At 45.8% G+C, this 18,745-nt stretch overlaps 1 protein-coding gene and 1 non-coding gene across 4 annotated transcripts in view; one reads left to right on the top strand and one right to left on the bottom strand.

Annotated features, from left to right (window-relative positions):
* Positions 1-12,009: 12,009 nt before the first annotated feature.
* On the bottom strand, positions 12,010-12,091 carry TRNAS-CGA (transfer RNA serine (anticodon CGA)). The gene has a single exon. It is a non-coding gene; the product is annotated as a tRNA-Ser (tRNA).
* Positions 12,092-16,453: 4,362 nt separating this feature from the next.
* The window catches only part of SMARCC2 (SWI/SNF related, matrix associated, actin dependent regulator of chromatin subfamily c member 2), a 55,335-nt gene continuing 53,043 nt past the window's right edge, over positions 16,454-18,745 (top strand). For all 3 annotated transcript variants that reach the window (XM_056866567.1, XM_056866559.1, XM_056866552.1), the window contains exon 1: positions 16,454-16,587. In XM_056866567.1, the coding sequence (XP_056722545.1) occupies positions 16,477-16,587 (111 nt within the window). In that variant the 5' untranslated portion in view covers positions 16,454-16,476. The remainder of the gene's footprint in view (positions 16,588-18,745) is intronic.

Below are 18,745 nucleotides of genomic sequence, written 5' to 3'. Positions count from 1 at the left end.
GTTTCTCTTGTCATTCTTTAAGACATTTCTGTGCAGGCCACACAGCTCTTCCATAATTTCCTACAGTACCACAATACTTTCAAGGGTTGGGGGGAGAGAACAAACATGAGAAAGGAGATTCCAAACTGGGGATGTGAGAGATGCCAAATAAAATATTCATATTAGTAGTGATCTTTTTGGCATTTATAAAAATGTCTTTGAGCCAAAAAGCAGACCCATCGGGACAATGATCTGCATGTCTCATCTGGGACTTGTGGCCTTAGGATGCACAAGAAATGGCCTGCACTCTTCCAGTGAGGAATGTAATTCTTTAGCAATGTGCCGCTGCTGCCAGGGGACAAAACTGAATTTGTTATTGCAGAGACCGGCTGTTCTCTCCCCTCTTTGTGCTGTTGATGCGTTGCTGATGTCAGGTGCTCTGCTGGCGTCAGCCCTTTCTTGTAGGATGTGGGCCTCTGAGTAGCCCTTTTGCTCAGCCTGGCCAGAAACAGGCTCCTTTGAGTTTGTGTGTGCCACATAAAGGCAGCCTCAGCCATGCTAAAAAAATGAAACAGAAGAACGGTAACCTTGGATGAAATTGTCTTGACATTGTATGTTGGTTGTTCCGATAAATCTGTGTGTGATTTTGTTTTGACATCTTGATTTTGTTTGGTATTTTTGTACTACTTTTTGCCTTTGTATGTTTCCCTTATTTTTAAATACAGTGACCAGGAATGTCTTCAGGTCTAAATTTGGTTTTTCTGTCAAATTTAATTTATTTGCAGTCTGTGGATTTTTTTTTTGATGGCAACTTTCTTCTTTTCTGTTGCTTAATTTTTTTTTCTTGCATTTGTGCTAGAGGGACAAGTAACAGATGCATCAATAAAGGAACACTCAAACTTGCTCTCATTGTTACCCTGACAGTACTTTCTGTACAAGTTTGTTTTTATTTCTTAGACTCCCTTAATATCAGCTGTGCAGAAACTTGGGCACAAGGCTTAGTTCTGTTTCCCATTTTCTTGATGTCTAAATGGTTATTTAAACTATAAAATAAGGTTATATGACAGTTGACCATAGCAACTGTCTCCAGTGTAGAGCTGGGACCACTTTGCAAGCAGCTTCCTCTACAAATGTCTAGGACAAAAAAACCATCAGTAGGATTGAACTATCAGCAGGAATGTCAGTGGTGTGAGAATACTTCCCACCTCTTCTTCCATGCTCAAACTGGATGCAGTGGAATTAATAATTTGGAAGATCTGTTTTTCTCAGCACGTGTTGCCATGTGGTCTAGTTCCTCGTGGTTACCTTAATGTGGCGGATGCATGATGATGTGAAGATGGTTCTTTCAAGTGTTAGGAGTGCAGCCTGGTCCTCTTTTGCTGGGAAGTTGAAAGGGGGGATCACCATAAGAAGATGTGGTTTTTAAGCTTGGATCCTCAACACACGCTCCCATTCATCTCACAGAAGTTCCATAATTCCTATGAATAAAGTGCATGAATAATGCTGCTCAGCTTTGCAGTATATATCTTGAATATATACCAGGCAGATACTGTTTCCCATTTCATTCTATGACAATTGCTTGTGCTTAAGAAAATCTCTAAATCTGCAGCAGTCATTCAGTTTGGTGGCCTTTATATTTTGCAGATCATTCTGTCAGTTTTTAGCATTTTTAGCATTTGCGCTTCTTGTTTTTCTCCTGTGCTGGCCCCGCTTGTACTTTTCTTTAGCAACTGAGTCTCTCTGGTATTGTTACCAAGGTTGTTTTGGCTTCTTCACCCAAACTGTCCACGTTACTTTTAAAAAGTAGCTCATAGAGTTCCATGTATTTTTATGTACATTGTGTTTATAAAATCTGGAATGTGCATCAAAAGCCCAATCAGTTTTAGGGATGGGATGGGTTGTGCTTGTATTAATGTCAGTAACCTGACGTGTTTTGAAGGGGGATCTGTTGGTTGGAAGGAATGCTCAGGAATTTTGAAAAAGCTGCTAAATCCAACCTAATAACTGCACCTTGAGCTCAACTAATTTTACTTTGCTCCTAATGTACTTTATTTCCCCCCATGATGTCTCGCTGCCACTCTCCCTCATGCTCTGAAATATACCATAGGATTTTGGTCATGTCTCTTGCCCGTATGCAAGTTGCTGATTGCCTTTTCTGTTCTGCTGTTCAGTTGTGTTGACTGCACTAATAAACTGCCTTTTTTCCTGATGCCTTTTGACATGCTTCCTTCGCACCCTCTGGAGTGCTGCCCTGCTTTCATGAGAACTCTGTAAAATTGTTTAGTTCCTTTTGTGTCAGCCTCTTCCTGCACAGCTGCTGCTGCTACTCCTCTTTAATTTTGTACTTTCAGCAAAGCAGACTGTCTAGAAGTGTCCTTCATTACAAAATGAGTAGACCAATGCCTGCCCAGGTGTTTTGGAACCAAGTTCTTCACCAGTACTACTATAACATTGCTTTCAGGTACAGGGTTTTGACCTTGTGCTCTTGTAGCAATATGGGATTCAGCTCCTTCCTATGTCAGAGGAGTTAAATGGTACAAGTTGCCAGGCTGGTGTGGAGTATTGCGTTTGATGACCAGAGACTGTGGGGAGGCACTGAAATCTGGGTTGCTGGATGATGGCAGAGTTCTGATTGCAATGGGTTTGTTGCAAATTTGGCCAGTAGATTGTGAGCCCTGATCATAGGCAGCTGCTCACTCTATGCCTCAGTTTTCCATGTGTAAAATAGGATTGGTGTGACACAGACCTGCTTGTCATGGACAGGTAGCTGTCTTGAACTAGGAGATGAAAAAATGCAATTTCTACAGCCCTGATAATCATGCAAGCAACCCTTGTTCTCACTCAGAGGGAGAAGGACATCTTTAGAATGGGTGTTTTCCGTTCCTCGTGCTCCGGGAGGCAGGACTCAAAACTTAATTTCCTGTCACTTAAGGGATACCCCCCTCCTTCCCTTACAGTTTTGTTTCCTGCCTCGTCGGGAGAGCAGCTCAGAGTCGCAACTCTGCAGACCTATTAGGAAATAGCCTTGTCCTTTCATTCTACCTTCTTCTTAGTATAGATTATCCTTCCTTTCTTGTCGTCTTCTTAATAACTCTCTACTGAACCTTATTAGATTAGGATAGGGACTCCTACCTTCCCACCAAATCAAAATGGCGAACAAGCAGCCCGATTCCTTCATTGTCCCGGTGGATCTAGACCCGGGTCTACTCGAGCCTACACAGGCAACACAGGAGCAACCATCCTGCAGCTACCCCACTGAGGTCAAGGGTAAGAAAAAAGGGGGCTCCGGATCGGGCAAAAAAAAGCAGACCAGCACCTCTAAAACTAGCAGCGCTAAACGCCTGCTTTCAGCTGCCCGCACCTCTCTTTCCTCCGCCGCGCCTAGAAGCACCAACAAAGGAAAATCCGCGGCGACGCCCGCCCCACAGACTGCCTCTAAAAACCGCGCCGGTAAGGCTACAGAGGGCAGAACAGCGGCCTTTGCCGCTTTGGAAAATACAGCGCACGCACCCGAATTTCAAACCGCAGCTAGCGATTGCAGCACGGGGCTTTCAGCGGCTACTGCCGCTTCCCTCGCCCCAGTTTGCGCTGGGGAGATCACAGCAGCGTCTGCCGCTCCTCCCACAATTAGCGCACGGGGATTACTCAGGCGGTTGGCATCTCGCCAGTCCTTTCCACCGCCATGTTTGCAGGCGTCTCACCCATTCTTAACCCCGGCGCGCCCATGGGCGTCTCGCCCACCCTCTTCCCAGGCGTCTCACCTCAACTTGTCCCTGGCATCTCGCCTCAACTGGTACCTGGCAATGCTATGACAACTGCCCTTGCCTTTCTTCCCCCTCCCTTAATTGATGCTAGTGGCCTCTCATTTTTAAAGGTAGAGCTTTCTTCCTTAATTAAGGATGCCTTCACTGAAGGTTTAAGAGCAGCACAGCCAGTCTCCCCTTCACCATCCATCATAGCAGGGCAGACTGCAGCCAGACAAGAAGGAAGTTCCAGAGCTCAGGTGCTGGATCCCTCTACCAACCAGTTGGAAGGGGGGGAACATAGGAATTCTGTAGACCCTCATAGCAACCTGTTGCAACAGTCCACCTCCCCTTTCTCTTCTGCAGATGAAGGGAGTGATAAGGAGGAGGGCGAATTCTCTTCAGATGGAGAAGAGATGCTTGAGCAACCTAAACAAACTAGAATCTTTAATACTGAGGAATTTCCTCTATTGCTAACTAAGACACTAGCAGCCTTGGACCTCTCTGAAGAATCAGAAAAACAATCAGAGCAGAAAAAGAGAGGTACCAAAGAATTCTTCCATATGCATGAAGCCCCAGATAGGGCAGTCCTGGTCCCAGATTATTTCCTTACCTTACTAAAGGCGGAGTGGGATAAACCCATGGCAACCAAACAGGTTCCCTTAGCTACTAGAAAGTTATACACCATAGCCAGCAATACAGCCGAGCTATTGAAGGTTCCCTTAGTAGAGTCACCAGTTACAGCACTACACTCCTCCGATCTGGTCACCGAAGAGGGCTTAGTGATGATTAGAGATCCAGCTGACAGAAAGACTGAACTTGCATGTAAAAAATCTCATGAGGCTTCCGCCTTGGCCATATGTTCATAACATCAGCCTTAGTTTCCAGAGCAGCCATTATATGGGCCCGAAAACTAGCTCAGCTTATACCTGCAGAGGACAAAAATGCCCTTGAAGGCGTGTCAAGAATTCTGAGGGCTGTATCTTTTTTAGCAGATTCTACTTTAGATACTATGACCTTTGCAGCTAGAGCCATGGCTACTGCCTCAGCTGCTAGAAGGGCTCTCTGGCTCCGCCCATGGCAGACTGAACACCGATCTAAATCGGTTCTAATGGGCTATCCCTACCAGGGGAAAAGACTTTTCGGGGACAAGCTTTATTCCATCCTGGTGGAAACTAGGGATGAAAAGAAGATGCTCCCCAAGAGTTTACACAAGGACTCTAAAGGATTCTCATCCAATGCGTCCTTTCGTTCCTACCATACCCTCCAGCGTTTCAGACCAGAACAGAAAAGAGGTCACTGGAACTCGAACCGTGGCTACTTGCGAAGAGGTCGATTCTTGAGATCTAATAGATTCTCCAACTTTCAAGGAGAAAGAGGGGACAAGTCTACACGCCAAACGAAACAATGATGCCAATCCACTCCCGTGGGGGCAGGCTCTCACTGTTCTACCCTCAGTGGGAAGCCTCCCAACCAGATGTATGGGTGCTTCAATTAATCCGCCAAGGCTATCAAATCGAATTCTTCAGGACTCCCGTCAGATCGGATGAGAGTCTCCCCGACTTCCAAGAACAGGGACAAGCAACAGAGGACCTCCCAGGCCATCCTACACCTCCACGACATCAAGGCCATCAAACTAGTCCCCCATTGGAACGCTCCTTGGGAATTTACTCAATATTCTTTACCGTGCCCAAGAGAGACGGAAGATGGCGAGCCATCCTAGACCTCAAACACCTAAACAGGCACGTTCCCAAAAAGCGTTTCAGGATGGAAACCCTGAAATCCATCACGGAGGCTCTAAGGCCGGGAGACTACCTTACCTCCATAGATCTGACAGAGGCCTATCTACACATCTTGATTCACCCTCATCATAGATGATTTCTGCGGTTCCTATATCAAGGTCATCATTACCAGTTCTGAGCGCTACCCTTCGGTCTGTCCTCAGCACCACGCGTCTTCTCCAAGGTGCTGGTGACAGTGATGGCACTGCTACGCAAGAAAGGAATTCGTATACATCCCTATTTGGACGACGTCCTCATATGCGCCTCATCCACGACTCAGAGCATCCTACATACAAGAAAGGTACTGGAGACCCTAGAAGTTTACAGGTTCCTGGTAAACTTCAAAAAGAGTCATTTAGATCCCACTCGAAGACTTCGTCATCTAGGGGTCTACATAGACACAACAGTCAACACACTCATCTTACCAGAGGACAAGATTCTCAGGATACACTCCCTGGCCAAATCCGCCCTGAAATCTTGAGCGGTAAGCCTCATGGCTCTGGCAAAGTTACAAGGACACATGATTTCATGTATACCAGCAGTACAATGGGCTCGCCTCCAAGCAAGACCACTCCAGTGGTTCTTCAGAGACCATCAGAAGCACATTATTCAAAAAAGGGACAGACACCTAATCCTCTCCAAGGCGGCCAGGTCCAGTCTTCTCTGGTGGATGCAACCGAAGAACCTATCCAAGGACCTTCAATACATCAGGCCCACCCCATTACAAATGTTCAGATGCCTCCCTGTCGGGATGGGGTGCAACTCTACTTGGACAACCAGCGCAGGGATCATGGAACCCCACCGAACAGAAACTACATATCAACATCCTGGAGACCAGAGCCATCTTCAGAGCCTTGCAGCACTTCCAAAAACAACTAGTAGGCAAGGACCTGGTGATCAGAACCAACAATGTGAGTGCAAAAGCTTACTTGAACAAGCAAGGAGGCTCCAGGTCATCAACTCTCCACTGAGTAAGCCACAGCAGTGCTATTGTGGGCAGAGACTCATCTCTCCTCCCTTTGTGCAGAACACATCAGGGGAGCCACGAACATACAGACGGACTTCTTCTGCTCAGAGGGACGAAGGACATCTTGCCCACCCAGACGTCCTCTCAATTCAATTAGTAGTTCACAGATAGTTTTACTCTCTTAGGATACAGGATCACTTCTTAAACACTCAGTTTCATGTCCCTCCTGTTCAGGGACTGTTTCTGTGATAGTTGCATGTTCTTCACCCATACTGTTGTTCAACCTTGTTACTGTTCACCTTTAATATCTTATACCTGTCCAATTTTGAAATGTATTTACTCGGAAAGTCTTTAAACTGAAAGGGAAGGAGGGGCATTTCCCTTAAGTGACAGGAAATTTAAGTTTTGAGTCCTGCCTCCAGGAGCACGAGGAACAGAAAACACCCATTCTAAAGATGTCCTTCGTCCCTCTGAGCAGAAGCCTTCACGGTGAGTAGCCAAGGCTCTTTTTCAGTGAATCTGCGGGCATAACTGTTGTACCAGGGAATGAAGAGAGGTAAAATCTTTTCTTGAAGCATGTACAAGGGGATCCAATGAGAGATCACTTTGCACAATAATAGGCAATCTACCTTTCACTGGATCGCAAAACATCATTTTGAGGCCATGGGCCTTTTGAGAATAATGCCTTTAGATAACAACGCTAATTACTAATTGAGTGAATCTAGTGCTGGCTGCTGTTTAAAACCTGTACCAAAACTAACCTTCCAGTATCCTGAGGGCTGCTTTCTGCTAATATGCTGGTTTTCTTACAGTAAGCATTTGAAATGGATCAATCACTTCACATGTCTGATTTATGTTATATTTGGAGAGGGGCCCTTGCCTGCAGACTGTTCAAGCAAAAAAGGCGGCTATTCCCTGTCCTTTCAGTTAAAACCATGGCTTGAATGTCTGCTAAGTGTGTGTGTGCGTGGGGGTCTACCTAAAGAGGGGCCATGGCTCAGTAGTAGAGCATCTGCCTTTGAATGCAGAAGGTCCCATGTTCATTCCCTGGCATCTTCAGTTAAAAGTACCAGGCAGTAGGTGCTGTGAAAGACGTTTGCCTGAGAGCAAGTATCCTGTAAGTATCAAGATAATGTGCTAATGACGGTGTGGTATGTTAATATGGAACCATTGTATCCTGAAGTGATCTGTTGATCAGTTTCAGGACAATGATTAGCACATTACTTTTGCAGGACAATGACTCAGCTCAAACCCAACCCCTTTCTGACTATATCTTCCTACACACTTGACACTGAGAGACACTGTCCTTCAGTGTTACTACTCTGAAGATGCCTGCCACAGTTGCTGGCGAAACGTCAGGAAAGAAAATTCCAAGACCACGGTTACACAGCCCGGATAACCTACAAGAACCATTCATATAGCTTCAAATATTAGGTTGATATTCTTACTACCCTTTGTCATTACTGCCTATATACTATTGATTGTTATTTTACCAATATTTAAACTCAATTTAAAATTGATCAAACTGCTGCTTATAGACATCTGCTTTATACTACCCCTCTTATTATTGCATTCTTTATAAACTACTGATATTAACATCCTGATTATCTAACACCCTATAACCATAGTGCGGTTACACATAGTCGATATACAGTTTCCATTTTCTCCGAAACTCCTCAGGTCACCAAATACATCAATTTTGCCATCACTGTATACTCTGCCATTTTCTCTCTCCACTTTTCAATCTCAGGACTCTCTTCTTGCTTCCACATTGATGTCAGAACTGTTCTGGCTGCTGTTGTCATATAGCTGAACAGTTCTCTGTGATTTTTCTCCAGTTCTTCCAGTGCTATACCCAATAACATAGTCTCTGGACTTAGAGGAAAGGAAGTTTTTTAGCACTTTCTGCATTTCTTGATGAATTGCTATCCAAAATTTCTTAATTCTTTTGCACGAGAGAGACTGTGGGCGTTGGAATAGGGGTGAGGCCCCCTGACAAAAACAGACTTGTTGCCTTTGCTCACTCCACCCGGTATTGAAGCCCGCCATTGAAATACTGAGGGCGCAAACCATTCCTATGAGAAGGAAAAATGGGAGGAGCCTACAGAGGCCAGGGTGGCTCTAAAAACAGCTTTTTAAAGAGTTGAGAAATAAAAAAGACTCATTTAGGAAGTGGAAGAAGGCCCTTATAACCAAAAGGGAATATAAATAAATAAGTAGTGCTTGTAGGGAGAGTGTTAGGAAAGCTAAAGCTCAGTATGAGCTTAGGCTAGCGAGAGGTGCTAAACACAACAAAAAGGGTTCTTTTCCTATGTACAGAGTAAGAATAAGAACATGATAAGCCCACTGCGGGGACTGGAAAGTAAAATTGTAACAGGAGAGGAAGAGAGGGCAGAACTGCTCAATTCCTACTTTTCCTCAGTCTTTTCTTGAGAGGAAAATGGTGCTCATTGTGGCATAAACAGAACACATGATGAGGAAAGGGAGTTGCAGCCGAGGATTGGCATTGGGGTAGTGCACAAACACCTAGTTTCTTTAAATGAAACAAAGTCCTCAGGGCCAGATGAACTGCATCCAAGGGTACTTAAAGAACTTGCAGATGTAATTTCTGAACCTCTTACCATTCTTTTTGAGAATTCCTTGAGAACAGGTGAGGTGCCAGAAGACTGGAGGCAGGCAAATGTTGTTGCCATCTTCAAGAAGGGGAAAAAGGAGGATCCACGTAACTACTGACCCATCAGCTTGACTTCTATACCGGGAGAGGTTTTTGAACAAATCATCAGTCAGTCCTTGAGCATTTAGAAAGGATGGATCTGATTACTAAGAGCCAGCATGGATTTCTCAAGAACAAGTCATATCAGACTAATCTTATCTCCTTTTTTTCAGAAAGTTATTACCTTGCTGGATCAGGGGAATGCTGTAGACAGAGTTTATCTAGATTTCAGTAAGGCTTTTGACAAGATTCCCCATAATATTCTTGTTGACAAATTGGGAAAATGTGATTTAGATCCTATTTCTGTTAGGTGGATCTGTAACTGGTTGACAGATCATACCCAAAGAGTGCTTGTTAATGGTTCCTCATCCACTTGGAGAGGAGTGACTAGTGGAATACCTCAGGGATCTGTCCTGAGCCCTGTGTTGTTTAATATCTTTATAAATTATTTGCATGAAGGAATAGAGGGGATGCTTATTAAATTTGCAGATGATACTAAATTGGGAGCGGTAGCAAATATGGTAGAAGACAGAGCCAGGATACAGGATGATCTTGACAGGCTGGAGAATTGGGCTAAAACCAATAAAATGCACTTCAACAGAGATAAATGTAAAGTTCTGCATCTAGGTAGGAAAAATCAAATGCATAATTGTAGGATGGGGGAGACTTGTCTGAGCAGCAGTGTGTGCGAAAAGGATCTTGAGGTATTAGTAAACCAAACACAACATGAGTCAGCAGTGTGATGCGGCAGCTAAAAAGGCAAATGCGATCTTGGGCTGCATCAACAGAAGTATAGTGTCCAGATCATATGAAGTGATGGTATCACTTTACTCTGCTCTGGTTAGACCTCACCTAGAGTACTGTGTTCAGTTTTGGGCACCACAATTTAAGAAAGATGTAGACAAGCTGGAATGTGTCCAGAGGAGGGCAACAAAGATGGTGAGGGGTCTGGAGACCAAGTCCTATGAGGAAAGGTTGAAGGAGCTGGGTATGTTTAGCCTGAAGAGGAGACGACTGAGAGGGGATAATGATAACCATCTTCAAGTACTTGAAGGGCTGTCATATAGAGGATGGTGCCAAGTTGTTTTCTGTTCCTCCAGAAGGTCGGACCAGAACCAACGGGTTGAAATTAAGTCAAGAGAGTTTTCGTCTAGACATCAGGAAGAATTTTCTAACCGTTAGAGAGGTTCCTCAGTGGAACAGGCTTTCTCGGGAGGTGGTAAGCTCTCCTTCCCTGGAGGTTTTTAAGAAGAGGTTAGATGGCCATCTGTCAGCAATGCTGATTCTACCACCTTAAGCACATGATGAGAGGGATGGCATCTTGGCCATCTTCTGGGCATGGACTAGGGGTCACTGTGTGTGTGTGGGGGGGAGGTAGTTATGAATTTCCTGCATTGTGCAGGGGGTTGGACTGGATGACCCTGATGGTCCCTTCCAACTCTATGATACTATGAGATCACCAGTGATAAGTGATAGACATTCTTGTGTTGAAGGCACTGGTCCACTGGGAGTGGAAAGGGGGAAAGACCTCTCTCCAGAAGTGCTGTTCTGGCTCACAATCATCTCTCCTCTGTGGACAAGTGTGGGAAAAGAAGGATGGGTGGTGATAGCAATAGTATAATGTGACATCAAGGGAAGTGCGAGGTAATATTTTGCTTTGAATGTGATTGTAAACTCAGCTGGGAGATAAAAAGGTAACTATTATACCTTAAAATCAGTATATTTATTTAATGTTATAAAGGGGATTGTAGAGAAAATGTTGACCCCAATAATGGCTACTCAACAGGTTAGTGCTTGGATTTCCTGTATCAGGCTACAGCCAATAGCAAGAGCCCTTTCCCTGCACTATAAAAGAAGAGATCTGCGTTGAGCCAATCAGCAAGAGGGGATGGATACCTCTCCTAAAGGGGGCTTTGTCTTTGGCACTGGACATTGGAAACAATAAGGGAAAGCTATACCTCGTTGAATTGAACGGTCCTCCTTCAGTGGCCCCTTTGGATACTAGGTTGCAGCCAATGGTCAAGGCCCCACTGTCTCGGCCTCTGGGAGCTGAAAAGAGAAATGTTCCCTGGAGAATCACTGCAAGAGTGGAAGAGGTATGAGGATGGTGATCGACGACATCCACTTCCAATGCGGTTCCTGTATTCTGCCAATGGCCATTTATATATGCACGGGAGGTTTTGCCTTGGATTTGCCACTCTTTGGATGCACATTTCCCCATCCATATTCGCAAAACTCAACAATAAGACCTCATGCAGAGTTTTGAGAATCCGGACGGGGGAAATGTGCATCTGGAGAGCGGCAAATCCAAGGCAAAACCTCCCATGCATAAAAGGCCAATGGCTGTAGTTCTGCACCTAGGGTCGAGACAGAGGGCGGGTCAAGACAGGGGCAAGGAAAGAAGGGACCGAGAGAGAGAAGTAGGGGGAAAGTGGGTGAGGAAGGAATGTAAGGGCGTTGGCTATCGTAAGACCCTTGCCTGACTGCCAAAGAGGATTGTGGTTTCGCGGCTCCAGCTCACGCTACACGTTCTCCCTAGCTGGATCGGGACCGCTGATGTCGGTCTCCCAACCGAGCACCGCTGCGTAGCTAAGGCTCCGCCTGGGAGGGGCCGCCCCAGCAGCTCAGCTCCCTCCTCCCTTTCCCTTGGCAGCGATGCTTCTTGAAGGCTTCCGGTGTGTCGCTGTTCTGAGTTCCTTGGACACGTGCGGCGATTGATCCAATTTTTTCCCCCTCCCCAGCCGTCCCAGCCATGTTAATCGGTCCTCGTTTTAACCAGAGCTCGGTTTTAAAAGTAGGGAGGCCGCTTTCTCCATTAAAAAATCCCGTCACGAACAGGATTCGAACCTGTGCGGGGAAACCCCATTGGATTTCGAGTCCAACGCCTTAACCACTCGGCCACCGTGACTCCCAGGGCAAACCTCCGCAGAGCTTCAGCTAGAGAGATCCGTCTAGCAACTAGAAACGCTTTAGGGTTTTAAAAAAAAACATCGGCAGAGGGAAGAAACCCTTTCCAGCTCCCCCTGCACAAAAATCCAGCTGTGGGCGTTGCACATCTGTCCAAGTAAAGCTCCTAGAGGGGAAGAAATGCGTGCCCTGTGGTGGCAGAGGGATCCGTAGGCGTGTTGCAGGCGCGCCTACGGATCCCTCTGCCACCACAGGGCACGCATTTCTTCCCCTCTAGGAGCTTAGCTTGGGCAGATCTGCAATGCCCACAGCTGGATTTTTGCACCAACTAAGTAAATGATAGTTTAAAACCTCAGATTATGAGGGCCTCCAACTACAAAATATTACTCAAATGGAGGGCTTGGGGGAGGTAATGCTGTGGGGCCTCTCGTTGGAGGGTTTTATTTTTTAAAAGGAGAGTGGAGATCAACCCAACAAGCTGCCACCCCTCTGGGGTGCCCAAAGTGGTTGCGAACGCAGGGTTGCCAGGTCCCTCTCTGCACCGGCAGGGGATTTTTGGGGCGGAGCATGTGGAGGGCGGGGTTTGGGGAGGGGACTTCAATGCCATAGAGTCCAATTGCCCAAGCGGCCATTTTCTCCAGGGGGACTGGTCACTGTCGGCTGGAGATCGGTTGTAATAGCGGGAGATCTCCAGCTAGTTCCTGGAGGTTGGCAACGAGTCCAACACCTGAGCCACTACGCCATGCGGGCTCTAAGGGAAGTCATTACCCAACCTCACCCCCCAAAGTGGTTTCTCTACCAGTAATCTTAAATGGTGCAGTCCATTCTGCTTTCACGTAGTTTGCAGTATGTACAGAACATGTCTTCCTTAATAAGTGAGGCATGGTTCTGGCCATGCAGGAATGACAGGGAATTCAGCATATGCTCAGAGGCCTTTTAGTTTATTTACAGTTATTTCACACACTGAAAATAGCTGATCAACCATTTTTACTCCGGGTTACCTTGATGGTCCAGGCTAGCCTGATCTCATCAGATCTCAAAAACTAGGCAGGATTAGCCCTGGTTAGTAATTGGATGGGAAACCACCAAGGAATGTCAGTGTCGCTGTGCAGAGGAAGGCCTCTGTTGGTCTCTTGCCTTGAAAACCCTACAGGGCCACCATAAATTGGCAGCAAGTTGATGGCACTTTATATACACACAACTCACCCCTGGACGAACTGCGACTCTTTGGGTTAATAGTAGTATAGTAGTTAAAATGTCAGACAAGATTATGGGAGACCCAGGCTGGAATCTCCATCCTGCCATTAGGGTTGCCAGTTCTAGGTTGGGAAATACCTGGAGATTTTCAGGGCGGAGCCTGAGGAGGGTGGGGTTTGGGGAGGGGAGGGACTTCAATGCCATAGAGTCTAATTGCCAAAGCAGCCATTTTCTCCAGGGGAACTAATTTCTATCGCCTGGAGATCTCCAGCCACCACCTGGAGGTTGGGGAAGAAATAGACACCACTGTACTAATATTGGGAGGATGAGGAACTCAGTACAGGAGAGAAGTGTATACAAAGTGCCAAAAACTTTATAGGCTACCAAAATGACATAACATTACAGCTATACACACTATATACACTACTAAGTAGAAACATACAAGCTAAGACAAACAACGTGATTGTACAGGGTGGAAAAAAGTGTCAAAATGACACAGCTAATATTCATAAAGTCTCTCTTAATTGTAGGAAAAATGGTATCCAAAGGATTTTCAACGAGGTTCCCAACGAGGAGACGATCGTTTCGAGTTCACAATGAACAGATCTTCATCAGTCCTTCCTAAGATTCATATGAAACATATACTAAACAATTGTTTACATACAAAATTGTCAAAACAATCCAATAAATAATCAACTGGTGTGAGTGACTAATCATTCAATCCTTAGTCACTCACACCAGTTGATTATTTAGTGATTATTTCTCTATACTATTGAGATTGTTACACTATAATCCTTACCCCATGTGGGAAGTGATGTCTCTTACCCTTTGTGGGAAATAATAATGATTTGGCACTTTTTGAAATCTTACCCGTTATGGGAGAATATTTGAATGAATGAATGTACAAGAGGACGTTGTAAGTATAACTTTTTATTGGACTGTTGTGACAATATTGTATGTAAACAATTGTTTAGTATATGTTTCATATGAATCTTAGGAAGGACTGATGAAGATCTGTTCATTGTGAACTCGAAACGATCGTCTCCTCGTTGGGAACCTCGTTGAAAAACCTTTGGATACCATTTTTCCTACAATTAAGAGAGACTTTATGAACATTAGCTGTGTCTTTTTGACACTTTTTTTCCACCTTGTACAATCATGTTGTTTGTCTTAGCTTGTATGTCTCTACTTAGTAGTGTATATAGTGTGTATAGCTGTAATGTTATGTCATTTCGGTAGCCTATAAAGTTTTTTGCACTTTGTATACACTTCGCTCCTGTACTGAGTTCCTCAACCACCTGGAGGTTGGCAACCCTACCTGCCATGGAAACATGCTGGATGACTTTGGGCCAATCACACATTCTCTTTCTAACCTCCCTCGCAGGGTGAGTGTGAGGTTAAAATGGAGGAGATGAGAATGGGGTAAGCTACTTTGTGTGCCCATTGGGGAGAAAGGCAGAATATTAATTAAACAAATAGTAAAATTTAAGTTAATTAGAACACCACCACCCCATTTCATACCTATGGGTACAATGAAAAAATAAGGCAAAGTCCATCTTTCTCTCTTTTTTGTCAGTCACATACAACATACTTTAAAGAAGTAAAATGGAATCATGATTAACAAATCTGTATTAAATTATCTTGAGTATATTGCTGAGCCTTAGTTCTAAAGAGACCTAAAAGGCCAGAAAGCAAACCTGCAAGGCCCTGCCTAATCTGGAAGTTAATCTCTCTCAAGACTAGGAAAGAACAAGAAATGAGCTGTGACTCACCAACGCTCGTAAAGGTAAAGATCCCCTGAGCAAGCACCGGGTCATTCCTGACCCATGGGGTGACATTTTCCCGACCTCGGAAGGATGGAAGGATGAGTCAACCTTGAGCCGGCTACCGGAAACCAACTTTCGTCCGGATCGAACTCAGGTCGTCAGCAGAGCTTTTGATTGCGGTACTGCAGTTTACCACTCTGCGCCACAGGGCTCCTTACACCAAAGCTCATACCCTGCCAGAAATTTTGTTAGTCTTTAAAGGGCTACTGGACTATTGTTCTTTTCTACTGCTGCAGAAAAGAACTTTTCTACTGCTACCCATTGTCATCTCTCTCAGTTCTGGTTGGTGAAGACACACTGCACATTTCACTCCCTATATTATTATCTTGCATCCTCCTAGTTTGAGTCTTAAATCAAGGAACACTAAAGTAACAATATTATTGTAATATTATTAAAATGTGTATATAGTCTCCTTATTATCAGCTAAGGAGCTGTACCCTAAAGCAAAACGTAGGATACACGGGCTGTCATTCCTGTTAAATACAATGTGCAAAAAAACCCACCTGTCATTGGCTGGCATCCTATAACAACTTACTTTCTAAACGCAGAGGCGTGGGTGATTAATTCTCTACCTGAGCAGTAACTGAAATGGTAAAGATGTGGTGGAGGTTATAATCTGTTATGGTCCACCTAGTAATAATAACACTTAGCATTTATATAGAACTTTCATTCTTCAAAGGACTTCATGAATATTATTTAGTTGCAATCCTTACAACAGGCCTACTAGGTAGGCCGTGGAATCTTATCCCACCATAGTACAAAGACTAAGGATGTGCTCTGGCTGCAGTACAGCTTCACTGTGGAAGCTGTACTGCAGTTATGAGCAATGGTCTTATAGGTACTCTGGGTTACCGCATTATGTATTCCCACCGGTGTATTAAGAGTTTGAAACTGTTATAAAAAAATACTGTTCGCACTTAGCTGTGAAAACGTCTTCCAACCATTTTTTAGCCATGGCATCCGAAAACCCTTTTAAAGCGATGTTTTTTATAACTCTTAATACATCGCTAGGAATACATAATGCGGCAACCCGAGGCCCGAGCTTGCGCGTTCCCGAGCTAGCGGCCCCTCTGGCTTTCTCCTCCCTGAGCCAAAGGCCGCAGTCATGATGGTGCGGCTCTCAGGCGGCAGGGGGCGTTTTGAGTCCGGCTAGCTGAGGCGAGTTCTCTCCTGCAGGGGTCGCTGTGCCTCACAACTAGCGAGAGAGAGAGAGAGAGAGAGCGGCTGCGGGAGGATGGCGCGCAGTGTGGGATAGCAGTCGGTAGAGGGCGCGCCGAGGCGGCGAGAGAGAGGGGGGGGGGAGAGAGAGCGCGGGGGGGGGGGGTGAGCGGGCGGCGCGGCCCGGGCCGGCAGCGCTGGGAAAATGGCGGTGCGGAAGAAGGACGGCGGCCCCAACGTCAAATACTACGAGGCCTCGGACACCGTGAGCCAGTTCGACAGCGCGCGCGTCTGGCTGGGGAAGAACTACAAGAAGGTACCGGCCAGTCTCGCCAGGCCCGGGCCTGCCTCTGCGCCCCCCCGCCCTCCACCCCTTGCTCCACCCTGCCGTTTAGGAAACACCTTCTCGAAGCGACCGGGGGGGGCGGCGGGGGTGGGGAGAAAGGGCGCTCATTCTCTTCTGCTGCGCTTATCGGAAATATTTCCAGAGCCCCTTCCTCCCCCCAGCCCGTTGTACGCATTCCCCCCTCCCGTTCATTTTCCCCAGAGGCCTGGATGGAGTGGGGGGGGAGAGACTCAGTGGCCGGGCAAATTTGGAATAGAGGGGCGCGCGCGCACATACTGAAGGGATGCACAATCTGGGGTTTCCCTCCCCCCCCCCAAGACTAGGGTGGGGGGGGGTTCCACGGACCTCACCCGAGCACATCTGGAAGAGCCTTTAACCCTGCGCCCACCTTGGCCTTTTCACTTTGTTGACACCCCCCCCCCCCCGCCACAGCAACCCTGTCCCCTTTTCTAAACCATTTGGATTGTGTCTTCCTGCCTCTGCATTCAGCTCCCGGATGCCTTCGGGAACAACAGTATCTAATTTTTACATCATCTCCATTAATCTCCTCTGAGACCACCAAGGTTTATAAATTCCTTTACTCTCTCTTTGTTGGTTTTCGCATACCTTAAGCTGTATTTATGTTTCCCATTATTCTCAGATGTTGTATAGAGTCCTTCTGATCTAGTTACTGGAACTGTCATTCATTGATTTTACTGTCCTCACATTCTTCCAGTATCTTCAATATGTGGCTTATCTTCCACAAGCGATCTGAATAATTTCTGCCTACTGTAACGGTGGCCTTTGGGCCAGTGGAAACCTACAGGATATGAAAGATTTTCCTTTTGGAAATGGGATTTCCCCCCCCCCCCTCTGTAAATTCTTCCAGGAGAGATTCTCATGCATTCCCTTAATCTCCTTTGGGAGCCCTATGTTACTGTTTTTTATCTTTTCCAATATAGATTCCTTGCCCACAGAAATAGGAAATGTTTGGCATGTTGCCATTTAATCTCTCCAGGTGATTATGGAGAGATCCCTCTTCTCAGATGACTATTTACAAGGTGTTATTTGCGGGACAGATCCCTCACTTTGTCCACTTTTCCAGACCATGCCTCTGATTAGCTAAGATGAGCCAAAGGCCCAAAAACTGAAATGAATTTCCCCCCTCTTGCTAGGGTTTTTCCCTTAGGAGTAAGGGATTCTGGGTTGCATGGATAGGTAAGAAATATCTCTATTATGGGAGAGAGGACACATGCAACCTCATGAGTAAAGGCACGTGAAGTAGGATTTCTTGTCAGAATCTCTCTTTTTTTTTTGACAGCTGCATCCCTTTTGCAGGCAGCATGGGTCTCAGTTCCCAAGCTCTTAAATTTGACCTTCAAAGTGAGAGTAAGTGGCTGAGTCCCTAGACTGGGGTGTCGAACTCATTTGTTAGCAGGGCCGGATATGACATAAATGTCACTTGGTTGGGCTGGGCCATGCCTTGCAAGCCCAGATCGGGAGCAGGGTAGCTGCCTCGGCTGGAGAGTCTGCAGCGGGCCTGTCAGGCCAGATTGAGAGTGGGGGTGGGGGTGGCTGCCATGGCTGGCTCGCGGACTGGATAGGGGCTCTCAAGGGGCCGGCTCCGGCTCCCAGGCCTTACGTTTGACACCCCTGTGTTATGTTTGACACAGCCCTCTGCATTTGGAGTGACAGCTTGTGACCTGATGTTTACCATTTCCTTCTTACTCAAATCTCCCTCCAACCCTCTGTTTTTGTTTTAGCTGTTTTGCAACTAAAACTCAAGAATGATAGCATTGACTGGCTGTTCATTTTAGAATAGTGCCAACAAGCTGGAAACAACAAGATTGTTTATATGTTTACGTTTGTGTAAAAAAAGGACATAACTGGAATGCCCCAACTATAGAAGAAATGCACATTTAATTAGCGTTTGCACATTGGACAAATTACCACCTTTTGGTGATGGTGTCAGTTAGGGAAGGTCAGATGAGGACCATTTCCTTCATTCCCTGATCATGTAATTCAGGGATGGGGAATTTTTTCCCCGCCAAGGGCCATTTGGATATTTATAACATCATTCGCGGGCCATACAAAATTATCAACTTAAAAATTAGCCAACCAAGCCCCAAGCAGGCAGCTGTCCCAGATG

This window comes from Euleptes europaea, chromosome 1 (assembly GCF_029931775.1).
Source record: "Euleptes europaea isolate rEulEur1 chromosome 1, rEulEur1.hap1, whole genome shotgun sequence".
NCBI classification, from domain to species: domain Eukaryota; kingdom Metazoa; phylum Chordata; class Lepidosauria; order Squamata; family Sphaerodactylidae; genus Euleptes; species Euleptes europaea.
This window is presented reverse-complemented; position numbering and strand designations above follow the sequence as displayed.